The sequence below is a fragment of the Chroicocephalus ridibundus genome, chromosome 3, assembly GCF_963924245.1.
Source record: "Chroicocephalus ridibundus chromosome 3, bChrRid1.1, whole genome shotgun sequence".
In the NCBI taxonomy this organism is placed as follows: Eukaryota; Metazoa; Chordata; class Aves; order Charadriiformes; family Laridae; genus Chroicocephalus; species Chroicocephalus ridibundus.
Window position 1 is genome coordinate 58,234,206 of NC_086286.1, and position 22,025 is coordinate 58,256,230.

Sequence of the window (22,025 nt, forward strand, 5' to 3'; positions counted from 1 at the left end):
GTGTTTTAGGGTGTGATGGGGGGAGGGGTACCAATTGCTAAGGAGATGTAGTGAGTAAATCTTTGCTTTCTGCCATACAAATAGCAACCACAGTTGCTAAATAGCAATCACAGTTAGAGAACTCACGCAGAAAGCTGGAGAGGTTGATTCTAGGATCGCTTCAGAGTCACCCTAAAAAAATGCCTCCCCCCAGGATACTGCTGTAGCCACCCCAGTGCTTGCCAGTGCAGCCCCCCCAGCCTCGGCTGAAGTCACGCCGTGAGAAGCGGGGTCTATAAACCCAAATAAAGCGCTGTAATGACGCCGCTATGCTGCTTCTAGCTCCCGTTCAGAATCAGCCAAGGCAGTTCTGAACGAGGGTCACCGCTTTGGACTCGATTCAGGCACCTGCTGCAAAAGCAGGAGGTTTCTTGGAATGCTCTTCTGAGGTGCCTCCTGCACCATGTAGAAATGGAGCTACTTAGCCATGGGCTTGAGAGTCAGCTCTGGAAGGGGAGGGCAGTCAAAGTGGATTTATTAACTCTACCTATAATTGCCTCGTTTCCTAGTGCTATAGAGCTGTACTATATATCTTTCCAGGAGTAATTTAGATGGATGAATACAAACACGCTGTTGCTAGAAAAAAAAAGTGTGTGTGAAGTGCACTTGTATATCAAAAAAATAGGCCCAGATAGATAACTCAACAACAGCGTGCCTGAGCTGAAGGACCATTCTGCATAGCTCCAAACATTTGTTCAATCCTTTTCATATGCTCTGACTCTCTATTTTTTTCAGAGTCACCTTACACAGCTGCTTTACATCCAGCCTCATCATCAGAAAACACACAATGTTTCAGGTGTATCTTATCAAATTCAATTTCTGCCTAGTTTTTCTTCGATTCATTAAGCTCCTTCTCCCATTCTCAGGATGATCCATGGCAGATTGCAATCTTTTCCCATTTGCAACATACTAGGGATATTTTATTGCCTGTTCTTGAAAGGTGAATTACCAATGTACTAACACGGAAGCTAGCATATAACTACGTTTGATTTCTTCAAATCACAAGGGTTCTTTTTGAAGTCAATCTAGTGAGTTTTTGGGGAGGGGCTTAGGAATACAAATCGTTAGAAATGCCTTAAATGATTAATGATTAATTTAACATTAGCCAGGATACCATATTATAAACTAGTAACATACTACCACTTTTTAATTGCAAAATATCGCAAACATACCTCAATACCATGCCTTTCACATTGCGTAGGACCAAAATATAAACAGAATTAATAACTTTGTGTTTTCATAACTCACCTTTTTATGTAGCAGTGTGTTGCAGGGGCATTTGCAGGCTATAGGGCAGACAGAGATTGAACTATGTAATAAAATTCATGCATAAATTACTAATGGTACTGTTTCTAAGGTTAATATATTGACTAACCCTCCTGTGAACATCAAACAGGCCAGCACGCTAAGAGGTTACTAACTAGCTGATGCCTCTGGTCTCTTTCTTACAGTGGTTTGAAAGGAGAAGAAAATTACCCTGATGTAGATGGTGTTTTCACTACTGCGAGAAATACACAGGCCCATTTTGCAACGCTTCTCTGAATTTCACTTTAGGAGGCAGTTTTATGAAGTACCGATACCCTGACTCTCAGTGGTGCTTAGAAACGCGCATGGCCTGAATGACAGAATAGCTTTGAAGTTGACTACAGCTGAAAAAGAGTAACTCGTGTTTATTGAACCTGACAGTGTTTCACTCTCTTCCCATTACAAGTCGAAAGTTAAATATGGGACAATACCTGTAGATAAAAGCTCCCAAATCATCTCTGTACTATCCAGTTCTTTGAAGCTTATTAAATGGAGGCAATCTAGACAGGCATTTAACAGATTAACTAATATGTATATTCGTACAAGAAAATTAAATTTTGAAGCAATCGTGCCACTGTATAAACCTTACTGAGCTGAACCTCCTGGAAGATGACTTAAACCTAAGTGGGGGAGGAAATGCTAACTTGTGCCTTATACTGAAAATTACTACAGACAATCTCATTTTTACACTTAAAAACATGTCCTTTATGCGAACAAATGTCTTACGTCACCATATGTTTTTAAGCTCTGCTCTGTTGCCTCAAACCGTACTGTGCAATGTTTGGGACAGGGAGTGTCTCTTGCTATGGATTTGTAAAAGTATTTAGGATAATTGGACTTTCATCTTGGTAATATTGCAATAAATTATTATAACTATTTTGTATTTATGAACATCTTATGCTTACATATGGACTATTTCTTTTCATATGTTATTTATACAGAGCTGCTAAGCGCAGCAAAATTGCATGAATGCCCCAGAGCTGGATGGTTGTTGTACACATAAAAGCTTATTCATTTAAATTGCACATGTTTAGAGAGGGCTTTTGGATTCTCCTTGTTAAAAATAGCTTGGTACAGAAATACTCACAGAAATTAGGACTGGAGGGCACTTTTAAGCTATGTCTTTACAAGAAAAAGGGCCATGACTTCTTCTTTTGCCCTAAGGTCAAATACCATGGTGCAGTGGAATACTTTTCCCCCTGAATGTGATATCCTTGTCCATAGTGGCTGTTGGAGGTTAGAACAGTGACCAGTGCAGGGCTGAGCTCTGATGGGGATGCACTGGTAGCTTAGCGAGTAGTTGGGTACCAGTGCTTGAGCCTGCTCCTGGCCCCGGAGAGCTTATGGGGGCAGGTGTAGCCTGAGGGGCTCCTGGTTCATCTCCTTGCCTTCGGGCTGGATAAACTCTCCCTGTAGAGAAAGAAATAAATAACAAATATTTGCCTTTTTCTTTCTGAAAAAAACTCTGAAGGGGTGGATTGTACAGCCTCCCGAGGCAGCGTATTTTGCCGTTTCTCTCTCTCTACCGCTGGAAATTTTTTCATCACGTTTAATCAAAATCTCCTTTGCTTCAGTTTAAGCTCTCGTGAGACCGAGAGCCCATTATATCCCTCAGCTTTCTTGACACTTCTGCATTTTATAAACTAAATATTTCTGCTTCCTTTAGTCTTTCCCTGTAGGTTATTACAGAAAGGGCATATCTTTTAGATCTCAAATCATTCCAGTTGCTTCTCTCCAATTTTTGCCAAATTGGCCCAATCTCTTCTGCAGTCTCACACTCATAACCCGGGCCTTACCCACAGAATCTCACACAGTAAAGTTACTCAATGTCTCATATGCATATACATCCCCCTGCAATGTAACTTTTTTCACCACAGCATGTTTCTGACTCATGTTTAGTCTGTGATTCAGATCCCCTTCGTCCTTGTTGGTAGAACTGCTGTCAAACACTTTCCGATCATGTATTTGCACAGCTGACTACTCCAGTTGAATATGGAGTGTTTGCATTTCTTTTATTGAATTGCATCCTCTGATATACATATAAAACTGATGAACTGTTTGGTTTTTTTTTTTGCTGCTCTACATTTTGCTGATCTCCTTTCTTCAATGCCTGCATCCTCCATGTTCTTCATTTACTAGATTTTGAGTGGCAACTTGGAATATCCTTAAGGTTTGAAAAGTATGTTCAGCACTCTCGTAAAAATCTTCTGAAAAGGCACCTGAGCAGTAGAGCTTATTCTACTTCTGCTCCTCATTTTCCTCTCTATTCAAACCATAGCGGATAGCTTTCACCAACCAGCCCTCTTGATTGTTTATGTTTCCTCCATCAAAATAGCTTTTAGCTTGAAAGAATATGCACTGGGATGGCATCAATGCTTTTAACAATTCTGTGCCGTTTCTTGTTATAGCCAGAGAGACCACAGACTCTTTCTGTGCTAAACAGCCCAATATCGTTCCTGCTTTCCCAAAAGAAGTAACTAAGAACTTGGGAAGTTTAGCATATTTTTCTCGTACAACAACGAAGAACAGCACCAGGTTTTAGCTACAGATCCATGCTGGTTTTCTAGGCAGCCTTGGGCTCACCCTGCGTACATCATTCTGCAGAATGCTTTGAGGTGCAGGGATGACAGGACATGAGGCAAAGGAATAGTCCCAATTCCCAAAGGAATTAGCACCCAAATTGCTAAGTGATTGCTTTCTGTCTAGCTTTCAGATTTTTCAGCTTTTTTTCCCAGATCCAAGCACCTGAATGCCATCACCTGCCGCTAATTGCCAAGTAAAATGGGTAAAACACATTATGTTCCTCCTCTACAGGCTGTCCAATCTATGCAGAATAACTTATTATCATTCTTCATTATTTCTTGAGTGCAAGTGAAATGGACTGTGGAGCACAGGTGACAGGTACCAGTCTGGGAGATGACTGATATTAATCTAGATATTGTGAGTGTCTCACTCTCTAACACATACTTTCTTTTACTGTTTCTGTCTATTTGTATGGACTAATACAAATACTTTATCTGTGTCACTCATTTTCTCCCTTTATATTTTACCAAAGGGTTAATATTTCTATGTAAGCAGAGTGGGATTCAAGGGCAAAACAACAATCAATATTACTAGAGGCTGTAGGATGTTAATTGCCCAGCCCTGCTTCATGGTTTGTTTTGCTGTTGGGTTTTTCAAATCTTTTCCTTTATTGATTCCCTACCTCTCTACTAATCCCTTCCAGAAAAAAGGAAGGCTGTCCACATCTTTCTAAATAAAAGTGACAGCTTGGGTGGTAGTGCTGATGAACAATCATAGGTTATTTGTACCGGGAATAGCTGATGTTATTGAGGGCAAGTGCAAGTAAACAGGGGTTACCTACTTCTTTAGTTGCTGGCTACCCTTAACACAAAGTACCACGGCAGCACAGCCTGTGTATCCTAACATGACTGAACAACACGTACCAGAGATCACAGAATCACAGAATCACAGAATGGTGGGGGTTGGAAGGGACCTCTGGAGATCATCTAGTCCAACCCCCCTGCCAGAGCAGGGTCACCTAGAGCAGGCTGGACAGGAACGCGTCCAGGCAGGTTTTGAATGTCTCCGGAGACAGAGACTCCACCATGTCCCTGGGCAGCCTGTGCCAGTGCTCTGCCACCCTCAAAGTGGGTGCTCAGAGATGTTGTATTTGATACTTGGGAGTGCTCTGAATTCCTGGCTGCTTTCTGAGACCTAGTAGTGGGCACCCAGACTGCCTACCTTTGCAAACTGGAGCCCTTCCAGAGAGACCTCATGCTTTAAAGGACCTGGCATCCCCTCTCACCCCTGCTGCTGCAAGAGCAGCTGAGAGAGACAGAGCCAAATGGCACCAGGGTCCCATGCAAACTACCAAGATGTGCACCCAGGAGGAGCCCAAAGGGCAGGTTTCTCCCTGAGGACGCTGGCTGGGCAGCCAGAGGCAGGACTGGACGAAGGAGAGGGGTCTCCTATGGACAGATAGTATAGAGGCGTCCTAATTAACCTTCTTGTCTGGGAGTGGCTACATAGATGTATCGTGTGGTCCTACACCATACGTGTAAGGTGGGAGTTTGGAGGAATTCCACCACAGAGGAATGGCCACCGCTGGCAGACTTTAGGGCATTGCAACCTCCAGCCACTACTGGTGTAAGGGAGGAATGAAGCTATAGTCATATCCCATGCTTGGATCTCTGCTCCAAGACAGAGGTTGTCATTGTGCACGCTTACTTTGTAGGAAACAATGGTTGCATGCATACAAATTCATGTTTCCTTCTATTTTTTCTCCCTCCTCATGGAGTGTTTATCTTGTGCCTGAAATGTAGCTTGGCCTGTGTAACTCACAACTACCTGATCATCTCCTCCTGAAATGCAAGAGTCTTCCAAAGTTTATTTATCAGAGAATCTCAAGCTATAAACAGATTATATCATACCCAAGCGGGACGAGAGCAAACACTCCAATATAACAAATATTTGCTTTGTGTCATTAGTTTATCAACGATTAGTATTAGAATTACCACAGGTATTACAACTGGGCGTTGAGCAATGAGCCAGCAGTCTCTCCTTTACAAGAAAGGACAAAGACGAAAAGGCAGCCTTTGGTGATAAACACTTGCAAGAGCCAAATTCTGAGGAGCTTTTTAGTAAAGGCAAAGCAAACTAAAAAAGTAGGGTTTCAGAGCGTCAAAAGGATGGCTGCAAGAACAGAAAGTTGGCAGTGCTGAGAATCATAGATCGACACAAACACAGCGTCTTTGGGGTATGGAACATCAATATCACAAACAGATGAAAAGCAGATTAAAAATGAAAACAAAATGATAATACGTGTGGGGAGACAAGGAAGTTACCAGTTAGAGGGAGGGGCATTAATTAGGACATGCAAAGTAGAAAATCACTTAGAGACACAAAACCCATTAACAGCTCATATCCCCAAGCTAAATTGAAATAGGAGACACAAAAATGGCACTTACACACTGTCTGACACACAGGGGCTACCACCGTGATGACAGCAAAGCTCAGTTCTGCAGTGGTTTGTGAACTATGGCAGCATCCCCCCAAACTGCTTTTACTTCTTGACGGGGAGGATGGCAACGCTCAACCAGGCAAGGCAATGCACAAGCGTGACCCCAGTACCCAGACCACAGGGGGCAAAGCTCCTCCGAGCTGCATAGGCTGTCAAGGCTCATTGTTGATGAAACACTTTTCTTGCACAGAAATAACATGAAATAACTCAGGACAGTGTCATCACACTCCTCAGATGCAGTCATCAGGCACAAGACAATCTGGTTGATGGAAGTTTCCAATAATTGTGCAAAAGAGAAGCCCTGCAACAGTGAATTTCGCGAGTGTGCCTGGAGTGAAGTCTCACAGCTCACCAAGATGCCATGCATGGCTCTTAAAAAACAGGGCAGACAGTAGACAAAGACTGTCTAGCATTGCAAAAATAATGGAGTCTATCATTCCACACGTAGGAGATTCCCTGGCAACTCCTAACTCAAGTATTTTGTTAGTAAGCCAAGGAATACAAGCATGAAACAACTCCTAAGATTCTGAGAACGCGTAAAGGCTAACGCGCACTTCAATAAGGAAATAAAATCACCAACTGAAGTGTACTTTGCAGTTTTAAACAATTTTAAACAATCTCCATCTATGAGTCTCCCACTCGACTCTAATTTCTTCCTGAGCACATCATCATGTGAAGCAGAAACCACCAAAATTACATACACGTGAATCCCTTAAAGAGCAAATGCTTCAGGAAAACAACAGATACCAAACTGAATGAAATTTTGTGACACACACTGGTTTATTTCAAAGTCCAGCAACTTCTTGTTTCCAAAGTTGTTCAGAAAAGAACATGGAAACATCTAAGAGAAGCTGCTATGAAACAGTGGAAGGCCATGGAGAAGAGGCAAGCTGCAGGGGTCCTTCCTTCGAGCAGTCTCCAGGCAAGGAAAACTTGTGGAGAACGACATAAGAAAGGGGTCTTTATTTTGGCCAGTGTGGTATTTGACAGCATAGGAAAATGGGGATTTAGACTATCACTGAGGATAACAAGCCTGAACTTTGTTTCCTAAATAGCAAGCTTGCCTAGAGAAGAACCTTTTGGCCACAGTGATGAGTCAACACTGACATTTGTGGTCAGCACTGACAGAACTGTCAATTGTTTAGGAAGAGAATATACCTGCTGTCGAACGGGGTTAACTAAAGGTGAGGAGGCAATTAACGCTCAGGGCCTTGAACCCTCAAGGGTCATTCCGTAAGCCTTCTGAAAAATTAGTCCAGATGCTCTTTAATATTTTCTTTGACTGGAAAACAGTTAGGACCACACTATACGTGCATGAGAAGTGCATACAGCTTCATGTTGCTTACATTCATGAGAGATTCCCGCATCCACTGTTTGGGAAAGAAACACAGGGAACTGCAGGTGATGCAAGCATTCCTCTGCCTTTGGTGTTTCCTAATTAATGTTGTCTCTTCTTTACTTATCCTGTCATCCAATACAATGTTCTTGTAAGAGAGAGCTGGACACGATCACACTGAGTACAGTATTTAAGTGGTGCTGTATTTTATCTCCCCTTTGGTTTTATTGATCGACCATTAGCTTTAGATGAAATGCAGCACAGTGATTTCGATTTAGCTCACCTATGAAGCCTGATCTCTTATGCCCTGAATTCATTCCTCAAGGTAGGCCTGAAACTGGGGCTGAAGGGTTGGGAAGTATTGTTCCTCCTTCCGCCGTGTTAAGTCTTGCCTTTGTTATGGGTGTAACCATTAACGGTTCCATTGTGGTATGGAAAATTATTTCCAAGGAAACTTCTCACTCCAAGAAACGCTCTTGTCCGCCTCCAGCCACTCAGGAGTAAAGTACAGATTGTGCCCACACAGGCTGCATTGCTCATTCCCAGGATGTTAGGAGATCTAAACGTTTTTACTCAACTTTGACTTTTAAACAACTAGATCTTTCTTTCAAATGAAGCAAAATTGTTGCAGGAAAGATTCTTGGCAGCACTTTTTGCCCTGGCTTCCTAAGGAATGCACTTGTTTTAAAAACTGAATGAAAAACCAATGGCACATAAAACTGCCTTATGACAATGCTGGCAGTTCTACCAGTTTCTCATCCACCCACGTTTACCAACCACTATGCATTATGTTAGAATTGTAACTTTGAAATGATAACCTCTGAGGACATGCTTTTTAATTCCCTGTGCCTCATTTTGTACTTTAAGAGTGTTGCAGAAGTGCTATTTGAATAGCGGGTGCCAGCTTTTAAAAGTCTGCAGCGATTTTAGTATCCTATTAATAACAGCATTGAAAAAGTCCTTCAGCTGAGACTTTTTGGATTCTCGCACTCAGAGTCAATGAGAATATTTTAGCCATCTGTACACCTGATATTTCCTACAGCAGGGAACAAAAATCTCAGTATTTTTCAGCCATCTTAGATCCAGTGTGGAACGCGTCAGTGTTCTTTTGGCTCCAGAAAATATCCTATTATGGTGACAGTTTGGGTATTCCTGCTTTATATCCCATGTAACAGCGAGTATGATGCTTAGTATGGCTTTAAAAAGCCTCTTGTGCAATATTTACCTTCTTTTGCATTAATCCATTTTTTTCTCAGCAAACGAAAAGAAAACCAGTCTATAAAGATGAAAATTTTCCTGCTCTAAACAAGAAAGTTTCAAGTTTTGTGGTTGAGAACGTCAGCACCAGACTTCCAACATGACACGCAGAGCCGAAGACCCAAATTATAGGCCACTCCAAACATAAAAATTTAAAAGACAGCCACTCCCCTCTTTCAAAAAACTCCTCTGCATCTTTTTGGTTTCTCTAAGAACAAGTTGTTGACGATGGTATCTTCTGACTGTATTTACTCAAGCCCAGATTTATAAAAGCCAGGCAGGCAGCACTACTCGGCTGCAGCTGGAAGTCGAGATTTGCTGGGTGATGGCAGAGAAGACTGCCCAGTGGACAGGACAGGCTCCTTGCATAAACTCACACTTGTGGGATGTGGCTTTCCCTCAAGCTCTGCCTGCTGCCCGGCTCCAAGTGTGATCTGGACTGATGCCTAGTCGCAGTTGCTTGGTATCTCTGAAAATCATGTGGTCCCTACCTACAGATAAGGGGCCTAACTTTATATGCTTTGCTTTGAAGAACTGGCGCTTTTTAAGATGAAAATCTAAAAGATACTACAGCATTTAAGACCAATAATAAGATTTTATCTCTTGATCGTATTAGATTATGATCTTTTTAGCTGCACAAGCTCACTTTTACCTAAATAGCTTGATGAGGCTCAAATGCCTCATGCTAGCATCTTGTTCAGTGGTGTGTCAAATGCAGAGAGCAGAAGAGGCTGAGATGCCACCTCGAGCACACGGGCACCCAAACAGCATCAAGGATTTGACTGAAGCAGATATGCCCAGGTAATTATGGCTGGCGATCCATGCCCCCTTCCCCTCTGCCCCTTGCCGAGTTAAGACATCCTGCCCCAGGTTGCGTGTGCAGGGGATGGTCCCCGCAGCTGTTACCCAACCTTTGGGACAACGGGCACTTCCAGTGCCAGGTCTGCATGCTCAGGAGGTTGTCTTCTGCCTCTTGTCACAGGCAAACCTCTCCGCTAACGGGGGTGGTCCGGGTCCCCTAACCAGCACCTGCCTTATGTTGGCTGCTTGCTTGCAGTCATGGGCGCATTTTGGTGCGTGTGATGGACCATTGGTGATTTCAGTTGGTGCCTCCCGAGAGACACAAAGCTGCTGATGCTAACTGGTGCCTTTAGAAAGCCAGCCATCTCCAAATGGCTAATTGTTACACTAACTGCTGACAGCTCGAAATATTTGCTTTCTATTTGAGTTCACTGCCCTGAGATCATTCATCATCCCCCGGAGAGATGAAAACGATCGCATTCAGCCCTTTAATGTTGCAGATATACAATATTTATAAACGTAGCGGGCATGACGGGGCGATACTGCGCTTCCTTAAAAAAATAAGAAGCCGCAAACCACCCAACAAGCCCAAAGCCCTCGGGGAGCCGCGGGGAGCCGCCGAGGAGCCGCTGCGGGGCCGGGACGCGGGGGCCTGGGCGGAGGGGCGGACCGTGCCGTGCCGTGCCGGTGCCACCCCCCGTCTGTCCCCGCCCCACGCCGGTTTGGGCCCGTCCCTCCCGGCGGCGGGGCCGCCTGCGCCGCTGTGCCATGCGAGGCTTTAAACGGCAGGTGCGGGGGAGGGAGGCAGACGTGCAACCGGCGGCTGCGGCGGCCCGGCGGTAGCGGCGGGCGGTCGCCTTTCGGCTCAGCGGGAGCCGCGGCGGAGCGGAGCATGTCGGTGGCGACCGGGGGCAGCGAGGCGGCGGCGGCGGCAGCGGGAGGCGGCGGCGGGAACCGCGTTTTCTTCCAGAGCCCCCGCGGCGGGAGCGCCGGCGGCGGCTCCTCCGGCGGCTCCTCCCGGGAGGACGCGGTGTCGGCGGCGGCGGCGGTGGTGCAGGTTCAGCAGCAGCGGCGGCAGCAGCAGGGGAAAGTGACGGTGAAATACGATCGGAAGGAGCTGCGGAAGCGGCTGGTGCTGGAGGAGTGGATCGTGGAGCAGCTGGGGCAGCTCTACGGCTGCGAGGTACGGGGACGGGGTGGCGGGTGACGCTGCCTCCCTCGCCCCCGGCATCCTCCTCCCGCCCCGAGTCGCGTTTCGGCTGCGGGCAAGGGGGAGCTGTCACCGCCACCTCCAAATGACATTCCCGGCCCGACGCCCCCTCCCTGCCGCCGCCCCGCCGCGGGGAAGGTGTCCCCCGTCCCGCAGAAAGGGTGTCCCCCCGCCCCGTCCCCAGCCCCCGAGGTGAATGGGAGGGGACCGCCCTTTGGGGACAGGCGGCGGATGCCACGGAGCGGCCCCTCTCCTTATGGGGGGGGTGGGCCGGCGGCAGTGTCAGGTCCGGGGGTGCCGGCTGTGCCCCCCGGGGCGCTGTTCGGCCGGGAGCCGCTGTCCCTGCAGCGCCCCCGGGCAGGGCGGGCCGGGACGCGGAGGCGCCTTCCCCCGGTTCGGGGTGGGGGTGTCGGTCCCCGTTAGGGGCGAGCTGGCCGTGCGGCGGGGCGCCCGCCGGGCCGCGGGGGAGAGCGGTGTGACGCTGGGGCGGGGGGAGGAGGAGGAGGGGGCTGTGGGGAGGCGGCTGTTGTGGAGGAGGGACTCCGGCGCGGGGACGGTCCCCGCTAGACCGTGGTTTTGTATTACCTCGGCCTCCAGGAGCGCGGTAGATAGCAGCCAGGAGATTTCAGTAAGCGGTTAGAAGATCATTAGGATAAGAATCGAAAATACTGGGGAATGGGGGGGGGGGGGGTTGTATCTAATTTGTAGGTATCAAACCTTTTTTTTTTCTGTTAATCTGTGCAAAAAGTGAGTGTTGCTGGAATGTATTTTCTTCTGTAGTGGTCAGGTGAACAGAAGGATTTTTCAGTGTTGTACAGACTGACTGTTATCTTCCATATAGAGATGACAATGTTGTAAGTGAAGAAGGTACCAGTACTTTGCTTTGTCAAAGCTTCGTTAGAAATATAGACTTTCTAGTCCTCAAGGGTATCCTACCTCTGGGCCACCCTGAGTATTTACTGTTATAAAGGATCAAAAATGTTAATTCTAAACTGAGGTTTGCACATACTTTTCCCATCAGTGGCCTAACTCACTTTTATTAGAGACTTCTGAAGTGAGATTCGTTGAAGCCAGTTGTGAGTTTTGCAGCTAGCATCGCGGGAGCCAACATCGCACCCCAGGGCTCCTGGACATTCAGGAGCTAGGGAGGCAAGAGCCTGACAGTAACTGAGGTGTGCATGTGAGGGCCTAAATAACCAGGCCTGAATATCTAGCACCTACTTAAGACAAATGTTTAAAGAAACTTCCTTTCATCTCAAAACCAGTTTATCAGCAAATTTGTCAGAAGGACTTGCCCTCATAAAAAATGTGCATGTGACAAGGTAAACCTCCTTAACTCTTCACATCTGTGAACTAAGGGAAGGAAAGGTGTAAATGGAAAAGTTGTTACTCTCTGTCTTGGTGTGACTTGCCTCTCCAGCCTCATGATTTGTTAGGCCACATAGCCTGTAGGCTCCAAGGGTTTCTTGGAGGTCAGAAGTACTTGTAACTGTTTGTGTGACCTGATGATTTTGTGTCTGCGTGAGCTGATAATGTAGTTAGTAGCTGGCCTACTGGGTCTGTTGCCTCTGGTTTGATTCTCGTTGTTCAAAAACACCAGGCCTGTTTGTGCTTTTGACATACAGGCGTAGTTGCTCTGTATGTAAGAAAGGATGTAATACATGGGCCCAAACCCAAGGTCCAGAGGAATTATTGCTGCTTTTTGCAGTATTCAAATAGCGGGCTTGCTGGAGGGAAAAAAAATATCTTTCATTGTTTTCCTTCTTGTGGTTTTACCTCTGACTGAAATAGACTGCATTAGAAGGAGGACTCCCCATTAAGGTGGGGACCATATATGGCTGCATAAAAAGAACTGTTTTGACAATTCAGTTTCTAGGGTAACTTTTAGGGTAAAAAAAAAACCGGTTTGACACAACAGATGAAAATGTTTTTAGCTTTGAAGATCGAGGGCAAAATATTTAATTCTTCTGCTCTTCTTTGCTGTTACACATGAACTCTATCCCGTGTCAGCACAGATGACAGTAGTGAAAAGGTCAAGCACTTAATATGCTATCAGAATAAAGTGGAAGATGCACGATGAGTGTAGTGATTAAAGACAATAGCGATTTAACGCAAGATGCTTTGCTTGAATCTGCTTGAATTACTTTTAGGCTTACAGATGTAGTGCTCAGGCTGGAACTTAATCACCTATGCAGACAGTTAATAACCCTGTCTGAAGGCAGGTTACGGGGGTTGGGAATTGCTTGCTTTAACTTCTATGGAACATCTATCGTAGCTCCTTGATGCAATGATACTTAAGGTCTGAAACAACCCGAAATCTTCCCGAATGTCAGAAATAGCCATCGAATTGCTGATGCTGGAAGTGCTAACCAGTGTCAGTGTTTCGTCTCTATTCTGATTGGGAGCTCTGTTTCTAAGGGGCAGTGCACTCTGTTCCTGGGAAGAGCAGAAATAAGCAAGTAGAGGGTGCTTGTGGCGTGCTGCGCTGAAAGTCTGCAAGAAGACCTGGGTGTCTCTTTGTGGGATTGCAAAATGTAGTGCCTGCCTAGTTCTTGTGGTTTAACCCAGCAGACAGCCAAACACCACACAGCTGCTTGCTCACTACCCTTCCCCCCCAACCAGTGGAATCGGGGGGAGAATCAGAAAAAAAAAAAAGAAAAATTCATGGGTTGAGATAAAAAACCATTTTTCTAGGACAGGGAAGGAAGAGAAAATAATAAAAATAATGATAAAATAATATACAAAACAAGTGATGCGCAATGCAGTTGTTCACCACCTGCTGACTGATGCCCAGCCCATTCCCGAGCAGCAATTGCCACCCTCCACCCAACTCCCCCAGTTTATATACTGAGCATGACGCATGGAATACCCCTTTGGACAGTTTCGATCAGCTGTCCTGGCTCTGCTCCCTCCCATCATCTTGTGCGCCTCCTCACTAGCAGAGCATGGGAAGCTGAAAAGTCTTTGATTTAGTAGAAGCATTACTTAGCAACAAATAAAAACATCATTGTGTTATCAACATTATTCTCATACTAAACCCAAAGCACAACACCATACCAGCTACTAGGAATAAAATTAACTCTGTCCCAGCTGAAACCAGGACAACACTGTTTTCCATTTAAATAAAGTTTTCTATTAAATTATGCTGAGATTTGTCAGTAAGTGAGCACTTGCAGAAAGACTCCCGTTATTCAAAGCTAAACATATATTCATAGTCTCTCAAGTACTTGCAAGTTAAGTCAGCTAAAAGCTTGTTTTGGCTTGGTGACAAAGTTTAGGAGATGAGATTGGGAAATAAGGAGGCAGCTTTGTGTTCTTTCTAGTGGATCTTGTCTTTAGCAGTACAGTTTTAGTTTTAAAAACTGGATGCCAAGTAGGATAATGGAGTTGAGGGGAAGTGGTTTAGAAAGAGCTCCTTGAGACTATTTTTAATGCTGACCACGGATCCATGATACAAAGATCAGCTTTAGAAAGGTTACTTCCACACGATGCAGACTGTAGGGATAAAAAACTGATCTGAATGGTAAAGGTTTACCAAGGTAGAAAAACTTTAGTAGGACATGGGACTCTTAAACAGGATTTGTTTGGCACCAGAACCCGTCAGGCTAATGCAGTCAGGTCAAGTGCCTCAGTTGAGCATCAGTCTGACTGCTCCTGGAGCTGCTTCATTAAAAAAAATAAAATTTTATAACCTGCTTGTATTGGTTTTTATGAATGCTGAAGCTGAGGTTGTGGTCACAGATTAGTATATTGAAAATGCAGTATCTTAACTGCAGGACTTGAACTGATTTCAGTGTTGATCTTTACTAGGTATCTGGTTTCTCAACATAGTTTCTCCACAGATGTTTCATGGTTTGGGCTAAATCCATTATTGGTTAAGAATTGCTAAATAATGCTGCACAGAACAACTTACATCATCATTATTGATTCCCTAATGGTTTGCAACTTATAGTTCGTCATGAAAGTGATGACAATCTAGTTTTCCAGATGTATGATCTACATTGTGTGCACCTGCCAAACTTGTACAACTTCTTATGTGGTGGAAAAAAAAAAAGGCCACTGGATTTGTCCCCAGAAACCATGCAACTTTCCAGGCAAATTACTGTGCTCAGGGGTCCTGTCTACCCATAATTACAACATTTGCTATAAATGGCAGAATGCTGATGGAATAAGGGCATTGAGGGCACACAGATTTTGCACAGCATTAGTAAAAAATGAAGAAAGATTTTGCTTGGGCTGTGGGTTTGTTGCTGAATGTTTTGTTGTTTTTTTTTTTAATGTAGAGACATGCATGTACAGATCAAATGAACCCTTAGATTTTGCATTTTAAAAGTTGAATACAAGACTTACCTTCTAATATGAGATATTGATGAGCTTATTTGGATAGTCAACTATTCTATTAGAGTATAACTAATCATGTATGCAAATCAGTGCTCGGCAAAGAATATGATGTTAGTCCGGAAGTAAGAGGGAATTATGTCCAGGCTTACCCCTTTTCCATTGCAAGGCAAAATACCCTGGAATTCTGTTTAAAAATTCAATGTACAAGAAAATGTAACTGAAAGAGCTGCCCATAAAAGCCCCTCAAGCATTTTCTTTAAGAGTACAAAGCCATGCCAGACTGACAATTGTCATATGTAGGATTCTCTTTCACCTCCTGATATGGGTACTGCAATGACAAGAATGGCACGAAGCTCTGACATGGATAAGGGATTTCATGTTGGCAAGGCCAATCTGTGGCCATTAGTTTAAAAAAAAAATAAAATTGGCGGGGTATGGGAAGGAAGGGAGCAATTTAAGTTGGTCCTGCCTGGATTGAGTTGGGTGCTCTGCGACTGCAGTGTTGGAGAACACTCTTTTTGGCTGTCTTACTGAAGCTGATGGGATATGCTAACAGTGACAGCTTCTCACTAATATAGTATCAGAGAGTCTGTTGGTTTGTACACACTTCAGTTTGACCTGGTTGGCGCTAGACAGGAGACAAGAGGAATGCCCTTATCTAGGCTGGAGAGCTAGGTCTCAAAAGTAAAAACTTCCTAGCCCTCCCTTTCACAGAATCACAAAATGGTGGGGGTTGGAAGGGACCTCTGGAGATCATCTAGTCCAACCCCCTGCCAAAGCAGGTTCACCTAGAGCAGGTTGGACAGGAACGCATCCAGGCGGGTTTTTAATATCTCCGGAGAAGGAGACTCTACAACCTCTTTGGGTGGCCTGTTCCAGTGCTCTGTCACCCTCAAAGTAAAGAAGGTTTTCCTCTTGTTGAGGTGGAACTTCCTGTGTTCCAGTTTGTGCCTGTTGGCCCTTGCTGCACAACTGTGCTGGCTGTGGTGGTAAAGGTAGTGACAAGGTGGAAAAAGTGGACTGAGGGTTGTGAGGAAGCTCTGAACAAATAAGCTGCCTTGACTGTATTTTCAAAATATTTTCTCAATACTGAATCCAGTTGCAGACTGATGGGCACTGATGGTATACCAAGAGCAGTGCCGTGTATGTTGAATAACTATATGCTGTACAAGGTATCGGTTCCTCTGTGCTTTTGCATCCAATCAGGCACGTCTTGTGATTTGATGGACTTGGTTGCAGCTGCTTCTCTCCCTACTATTCAGAACTATATGGGGCACTGACCTTATGCACAGTATGGACCACCTTCTCTAGCCCACACGCTCATGGGTCAGTGGCTCTGCACGCCCTGCAGATCTTTGTGTGAGGCGGTTGCCATGGTTACCAGTGATCTGTTTTGCTCTGGGTTTGGAAGAACGCAGAATAAAATGGTGCAAGGACTTCAGTGCCAAACACTTCCTGCACACCCCCAAACATCCCGTCCTTTCTGAAAAAGCCTGGTCAGCATGCTGTGAAGGCATCAGGTATCATCAGGTACTACTTATTCCTTAGGCTATGGTAAGGTAATATTTGAAATTCATTATTTGTTTCTCAGAAGGATGTTTGGTAAGGAAGTCCACTGAATAAAACACTACAGACACCAACTTTTGCTGACTGCGTGACTCTTTGAGTAGACTTCCTCTAACTTGGACAAAGATCTCACAAATGGTGATAGCGTGTGGATTCCTTTCTAAATGGATCAAAGGTGGAAAGAGACTGAGAGTGGTCTGAGAATTAGTGTGTCACTCCTTAAAAGGATGCAAGTCAGTAGGAAGTGTAACAAAGGATTTCTTTAGGAAATCGAGTATTACAGACTAGATGCATTGCAGTAAAGTACTTGGAGGCCTATCAAATTGCTTAGAAATGTATTTGGGTTATTTCTTTTGGACAACTATTACTGATGTCAGATCTCTATGTTGTACGGCATGAACTTTAGAGCACTCTTGATTGCAGGGGTGCTGCTCAATATACCCATATCAGTTGAAGGGTTGCTGTGATCAGAGACCTACAAAGAACACAGACAACACTGGTGTAGCTAAGGCTTCCTATATCATGTAGCAACCAAAGAAAGGCATTTCAGTCCCACGAGTAGAAAATAGGAAGCCCAAAATGACCTATAACATGCATGTTGCTATAAAACAACCCTTGTAAAATGCATGTTGCTGCTTTCAGAGAAGAAGTGGGGTTAAGTACCTGTGAAGGTGCCAAGCACCTGATGGCGATGAGGCTAGAGCCTTTTGTCTCTAAATGCACTGCTTAAACTCTGATCTTAGGTTCTAAAGACCTTGATCTAGTAGGAAATGTACCACCATTCTACTACTTTCCTCCTTTTTAAATGCAAAATTTGCACTACATCTCAAAGGAGTTCAAGAAAATAATTTTTCTGTTACTTGAGCTTTGTATAGTCTGGATGTCATTTCTGCACTCTTCGTGGTTCATGGTTTTATCTTAAGTAGCAACAATATTCTTGTCTTCTAATTTAGAAGCTTTGCAACATGAATCTTCATCTTCCATCAGCTATTCCATGGCAAATATTTTGTCCTTTCCCTCTCCGTTCAAGATTCAACTGGTCTCTTTGCTGAAGTGGTAGGTGTGGTTGTTTTATAACAAGGCAAAGAAATAATTGATTGCTTACATCACTTAATTTTTTATAATTGTACTTCTTATAAACAGTAGCTTTCAACCGTTGTGGCTACAAAGTCTCCTCTGCCTTTAGGCAAATTGCTTTATGTAGAGTCAGTGCTTGATTACTCAGGATAGCAAGGGTGAGGAGGGGGTGGAAGGGAGAAATGGAGAGAGAAAAAAGTGGATTAAAAAATAATAACCGTAAACTATGCTGCAAATCATGCAGTGAACATCCAGCTGAAGGGACAAGAGGGGATCATTAATCTACCCCTTTGACTCCAGTTCATCACACAAACTCATCTACATTGCTTTTGGACTTGAGTCTAGCTTGGATGTGTCTGTGCTTGTAGGACAGTTAAACTGCAACAGGCATGATCTATCCACAGATAGCTGAGGGCTGGTTATGTTGTGCTTATGTTGTGTTATGTTGAAGACACCGGGCTGACTTGTGCACTGTCGGTCCCTTGTCCCCCTGTATTCTGACAGGGTAAGTCAGAGTGGGGTCTCTCTCTTTATTCTCATAGCTTTGCATTAGCTGATCTAAACTATGGAGTCTATGTAAGCAAATGCCCGAAACAAAAATAACCCTGTTTAAATGAGGAAAAGTGTGTATTTCATGGCACATCTGCCTCCTCTTAAAAGGCATGGGGAATGTTTCTAAATAGGTGTTGTATCTAAATAAAAAGATGCTCTACTTGAAGTAAGACTTCATTTCACAAGTATTGTGATAGTTTAGTCTTGTGATAACCCTGAACTAATTCTCTGTTGACCCATGTTTGCATTCTTGTAGCTCTCCCATTGGATTAGCTCATGTCCAGCCACTGAAAAGGGCCCCAGGTCCAACCAAAACCACCTGAACAATTTTGTAGTGCATACTACGGTATATGTGTGTGAAGCAGCTCTCTACGAGTACAAGAGATGCTGATGAAAAAAGTATGCTATCCTGTCTCTAACCTGATTCAGTCTGAATTATGATCCCTGTGTCTCTTGTCACCACAGGTGATAGAGCAGCAGCAGCAATATCAATCCATTCTTCCAGCAGCCTTGTGTCTTGCCTGCAGTATAAGAAAGCTAAATTCTCATTTTCCCCTTCCCTTTTTATTTGCCTTCTCTCCATCTAACTCCAGAAACTTCTATTTGACAGCACAAATTGAGTAGGTTAGACATGGCCATCCATCTGTGTCACTGCAAATTTTGGCTGCCTGTCGTAAAACATTGGCAGTTTCTTTTGCTGTCCCCTCATGTGACACATGGAATTATGGAAGTCAAGACTTCTAGAAAAGTTATTAATGTTGTAGAAGGGTGAGGGAAGGATAAAATCTTAATTGTATGCAGTCCATACAGCAGCAGCATGACTCTATTTCAAAGGTAGAATAAATTTAGCCTGCTAAAGATCTTCTTGGAAGAAGGAATCATTTGGGCAGAGGTACACACTGAAGCAAACCAAATCTTCTTTGAAGTGATAAGTATTTAATTCTGAGGATCACATCTGAATAGCAGAACTGTTGCCTTTTTTTTTTTTCTCCCCTAGGGAGCATGATATCAATTCTAGGAACCAGTTCAACATGGTATCTTAAACTATTTTTGGGGAACACGCAGATCACAGCCCCAGAAGGCATCTTGTATCTTTTTAATCCACGTGGTAGTTATCAATAGTGCAGATCTAGTGGATCTGAACCTAGAGAAAAATCATAACATGTATTGTAGGTCTTTAATTATTAGAGTGCTGATAGTTTAATTAATTCAGTGTAATGCTATTCTGCATGCGGAGCAAAGCTAGTACAAAAGATAGCATTAGTTTAAAATGGCGTAATGGTAAGTCAGTAGATGGCCAGCTTGTGCAGTGGTGGCTGAGGAGAGTTCACCATTCGGAGTGTTCTGCCAACAATGGGATCACACACGTTGGTCCTGTGTATTGGACTTCATAAATGCAAATAATGGCACAATCAATGCCTAATGAAAATCCTCTTATCAGACCGTCTTAATAGGATTACTTTCCAGAACACGGAATTGGGAAGGATCTCCTAGGTCACAGGGTCTGCTTTCTCATTTGCAGAAAAGCTCTTTGCATTTGATATCACTTTTTAATGGAGTGACTCAGTTATATGATGTTTCTTTCCACATTATTTCATTGATTTAAATATACTTTTTAGGCACTAGGCTCTTTCCCACCTGGTTCATAAAACATAGACGTAGACAAAAGGGCTTGGGGTGGGCTTGCCTAGACTTTCACTCTGGGTTGAAGTTTAAATAGACTGTAAATGCACTTTACTCTCTGCCCTTACTCTGGTCATCATTAGGCTCAAGTGAAGGCCACAGTAGAGGGACAGAAGTATCAAGGCAGTGATTCTGCTGTAGGTCACTTACTACCTTGTAACAAAATCTGTCTTTTGAGTAGATGCCTGCAGACTCTGGGAGAAATGTACTTACTAATATTTCATGGAATTAATTTAGCAGTACTTGGAAAATATATGATGTTAGCTGTTCAAGTTCATAACTTATTTTAGCACTTGAATGATAACTTCTTTGAAGTAGATATCTAAATTAACTCTAGCGTGGTACAAATGATTTGATCTACTTTAGGTGATTGATACGTAACATTTTGACACATTTACTTTAAACACAAAGCATGCCTTGAGCTTTTATGATTGGTTGCTTTACATTTTAAAAGATAATACTTGAAGCATGTATTGAATTTTTTTGGTCAGAAAATAAGTCCGGATGTTCTGGAATGAATTCTTGTGTCTTTTTGGTTATGCTGGTAGTGATTATGCCATTTTAAGCTTACTGTCTAACTCTGTATTCCTGTTTCAGGTGCACTGAGACAAAACTGCTTAGTCTTCTAAGAAATTTAACAAAACTCCCTAAACTTGGATTATGGTTGAATTCCTACTCTTAATATTGAAAACTGAAGGGTCTCTGAGTGCAGAAACTAATATGGGGAGGAGCGCTGGGGGGAACTAGCTCACTGGCAGCCAGAAGCATTTCAGCTCTTACTTAAGCTGTCGCTGTGGTACTAGTTTACTAGTCTGCTTAGCTGAAGATATAATCAACTTGCTTATAAGTATCCTGCTGCTATTTGTTTATCAAGACCAAACTCTTACACAGAAGGTTTGCTTTAGAGTCTTGAAGAAATTCTGATAACCAAAGAATGCATTTTTATGACGAAGCAAGATATCGATCCTTCACTTCATAATGTGGAGGCTCTCTTGTCTCTGGTTGCCTGCAACGGAGCCTTCCAGGACTCTACCTCTGTGACAGCAAACACCTAAACCACTTCTCCCCTTTGTCTTCTTTTTCAGGAGGTCTCTGAACACTTTTTCATGTTTGGTTTTTTTTAAGTTTATATCCATTTCACCTTAAAATATGTAATGACTACATTTGATATTAGAATCATTAGCTCGTACTCTGGGTTAGTAGTTTGCAGTGCATTGGATGTAGCAAGTGGAATGAGGTAGGACTGTGTGCCAACATAAATTTTTCATAGTATGACAGTGAAAAGAAGCATTGGAATCAAACAGGGGTCCCATACAATCTTTAGCTCCCTTCCCCCAGGTTTTGTTGTCCTCAGTGGATAGTCATAGCAGATTACCCCACTTCCTAGATCTGAAGCTGTTTGGCAAATTCATTTTAAAGATCCCTCAGGCAGTCTTCTATCTTTCACAGTCTGGGGACTTGCCTGGGGAGTGAAGTGGTGCCTCTGGCACCTGGGAAAGAGGAGTGTCTGCTTTAAAGCGTGTTAGAACTCCTGCTGATATTTCTTGACACCAGTGGACCAGAGCCAAAATGCATTGACTGCAGTCCCTGGCCTGCCTGCTGCTCAAAATTAGCATCTTGGGGGAGGGAGGGGTCTAGCAGTCATCACTGTGCAGAGCACAGGGCTGTACCCAGGCACCACTTGAAGAAATTACTTGCTACAAACTATGGATTCTCCAGATCTTACAGACTAATTTTCTTCAACAAGAAGATTGCAATGCTCCTAGATTCTACAGGATGCAAGAGCACTTGTTTTGGTACCACTGAACAAAACATTCCTTCCCCCCCCCACCCCC

General features: G+C 43.9%; 1 protein-coding gene across 1 annotated transcript in view; it reads left to right on the top strand.

Moving 5' to 3' along the window:
• Positions 1-10,523: 10,523 nt before the first annotated feature.
• PPP1R14C (protein phosphatase 1 regulatory inhibitor subunit 14C) overlaps positions 10,524-22,025 on the top strand; it is a 59,535-nt gene continuing 48,033 nt past the window's right edge. Inside the window, exon 1 of the mRNA XM_063329290.1 lies at positions 10,524-10,944. Within this exon, the coding sequence (XP_063185360.1) occupies positions 10,654-10,944 (291 nt within the window). The 5' untranslated portion in view covers positions 10,524-10,653. The remainder of the gene's footprint in view (positions 10,945-22,025) is intronic.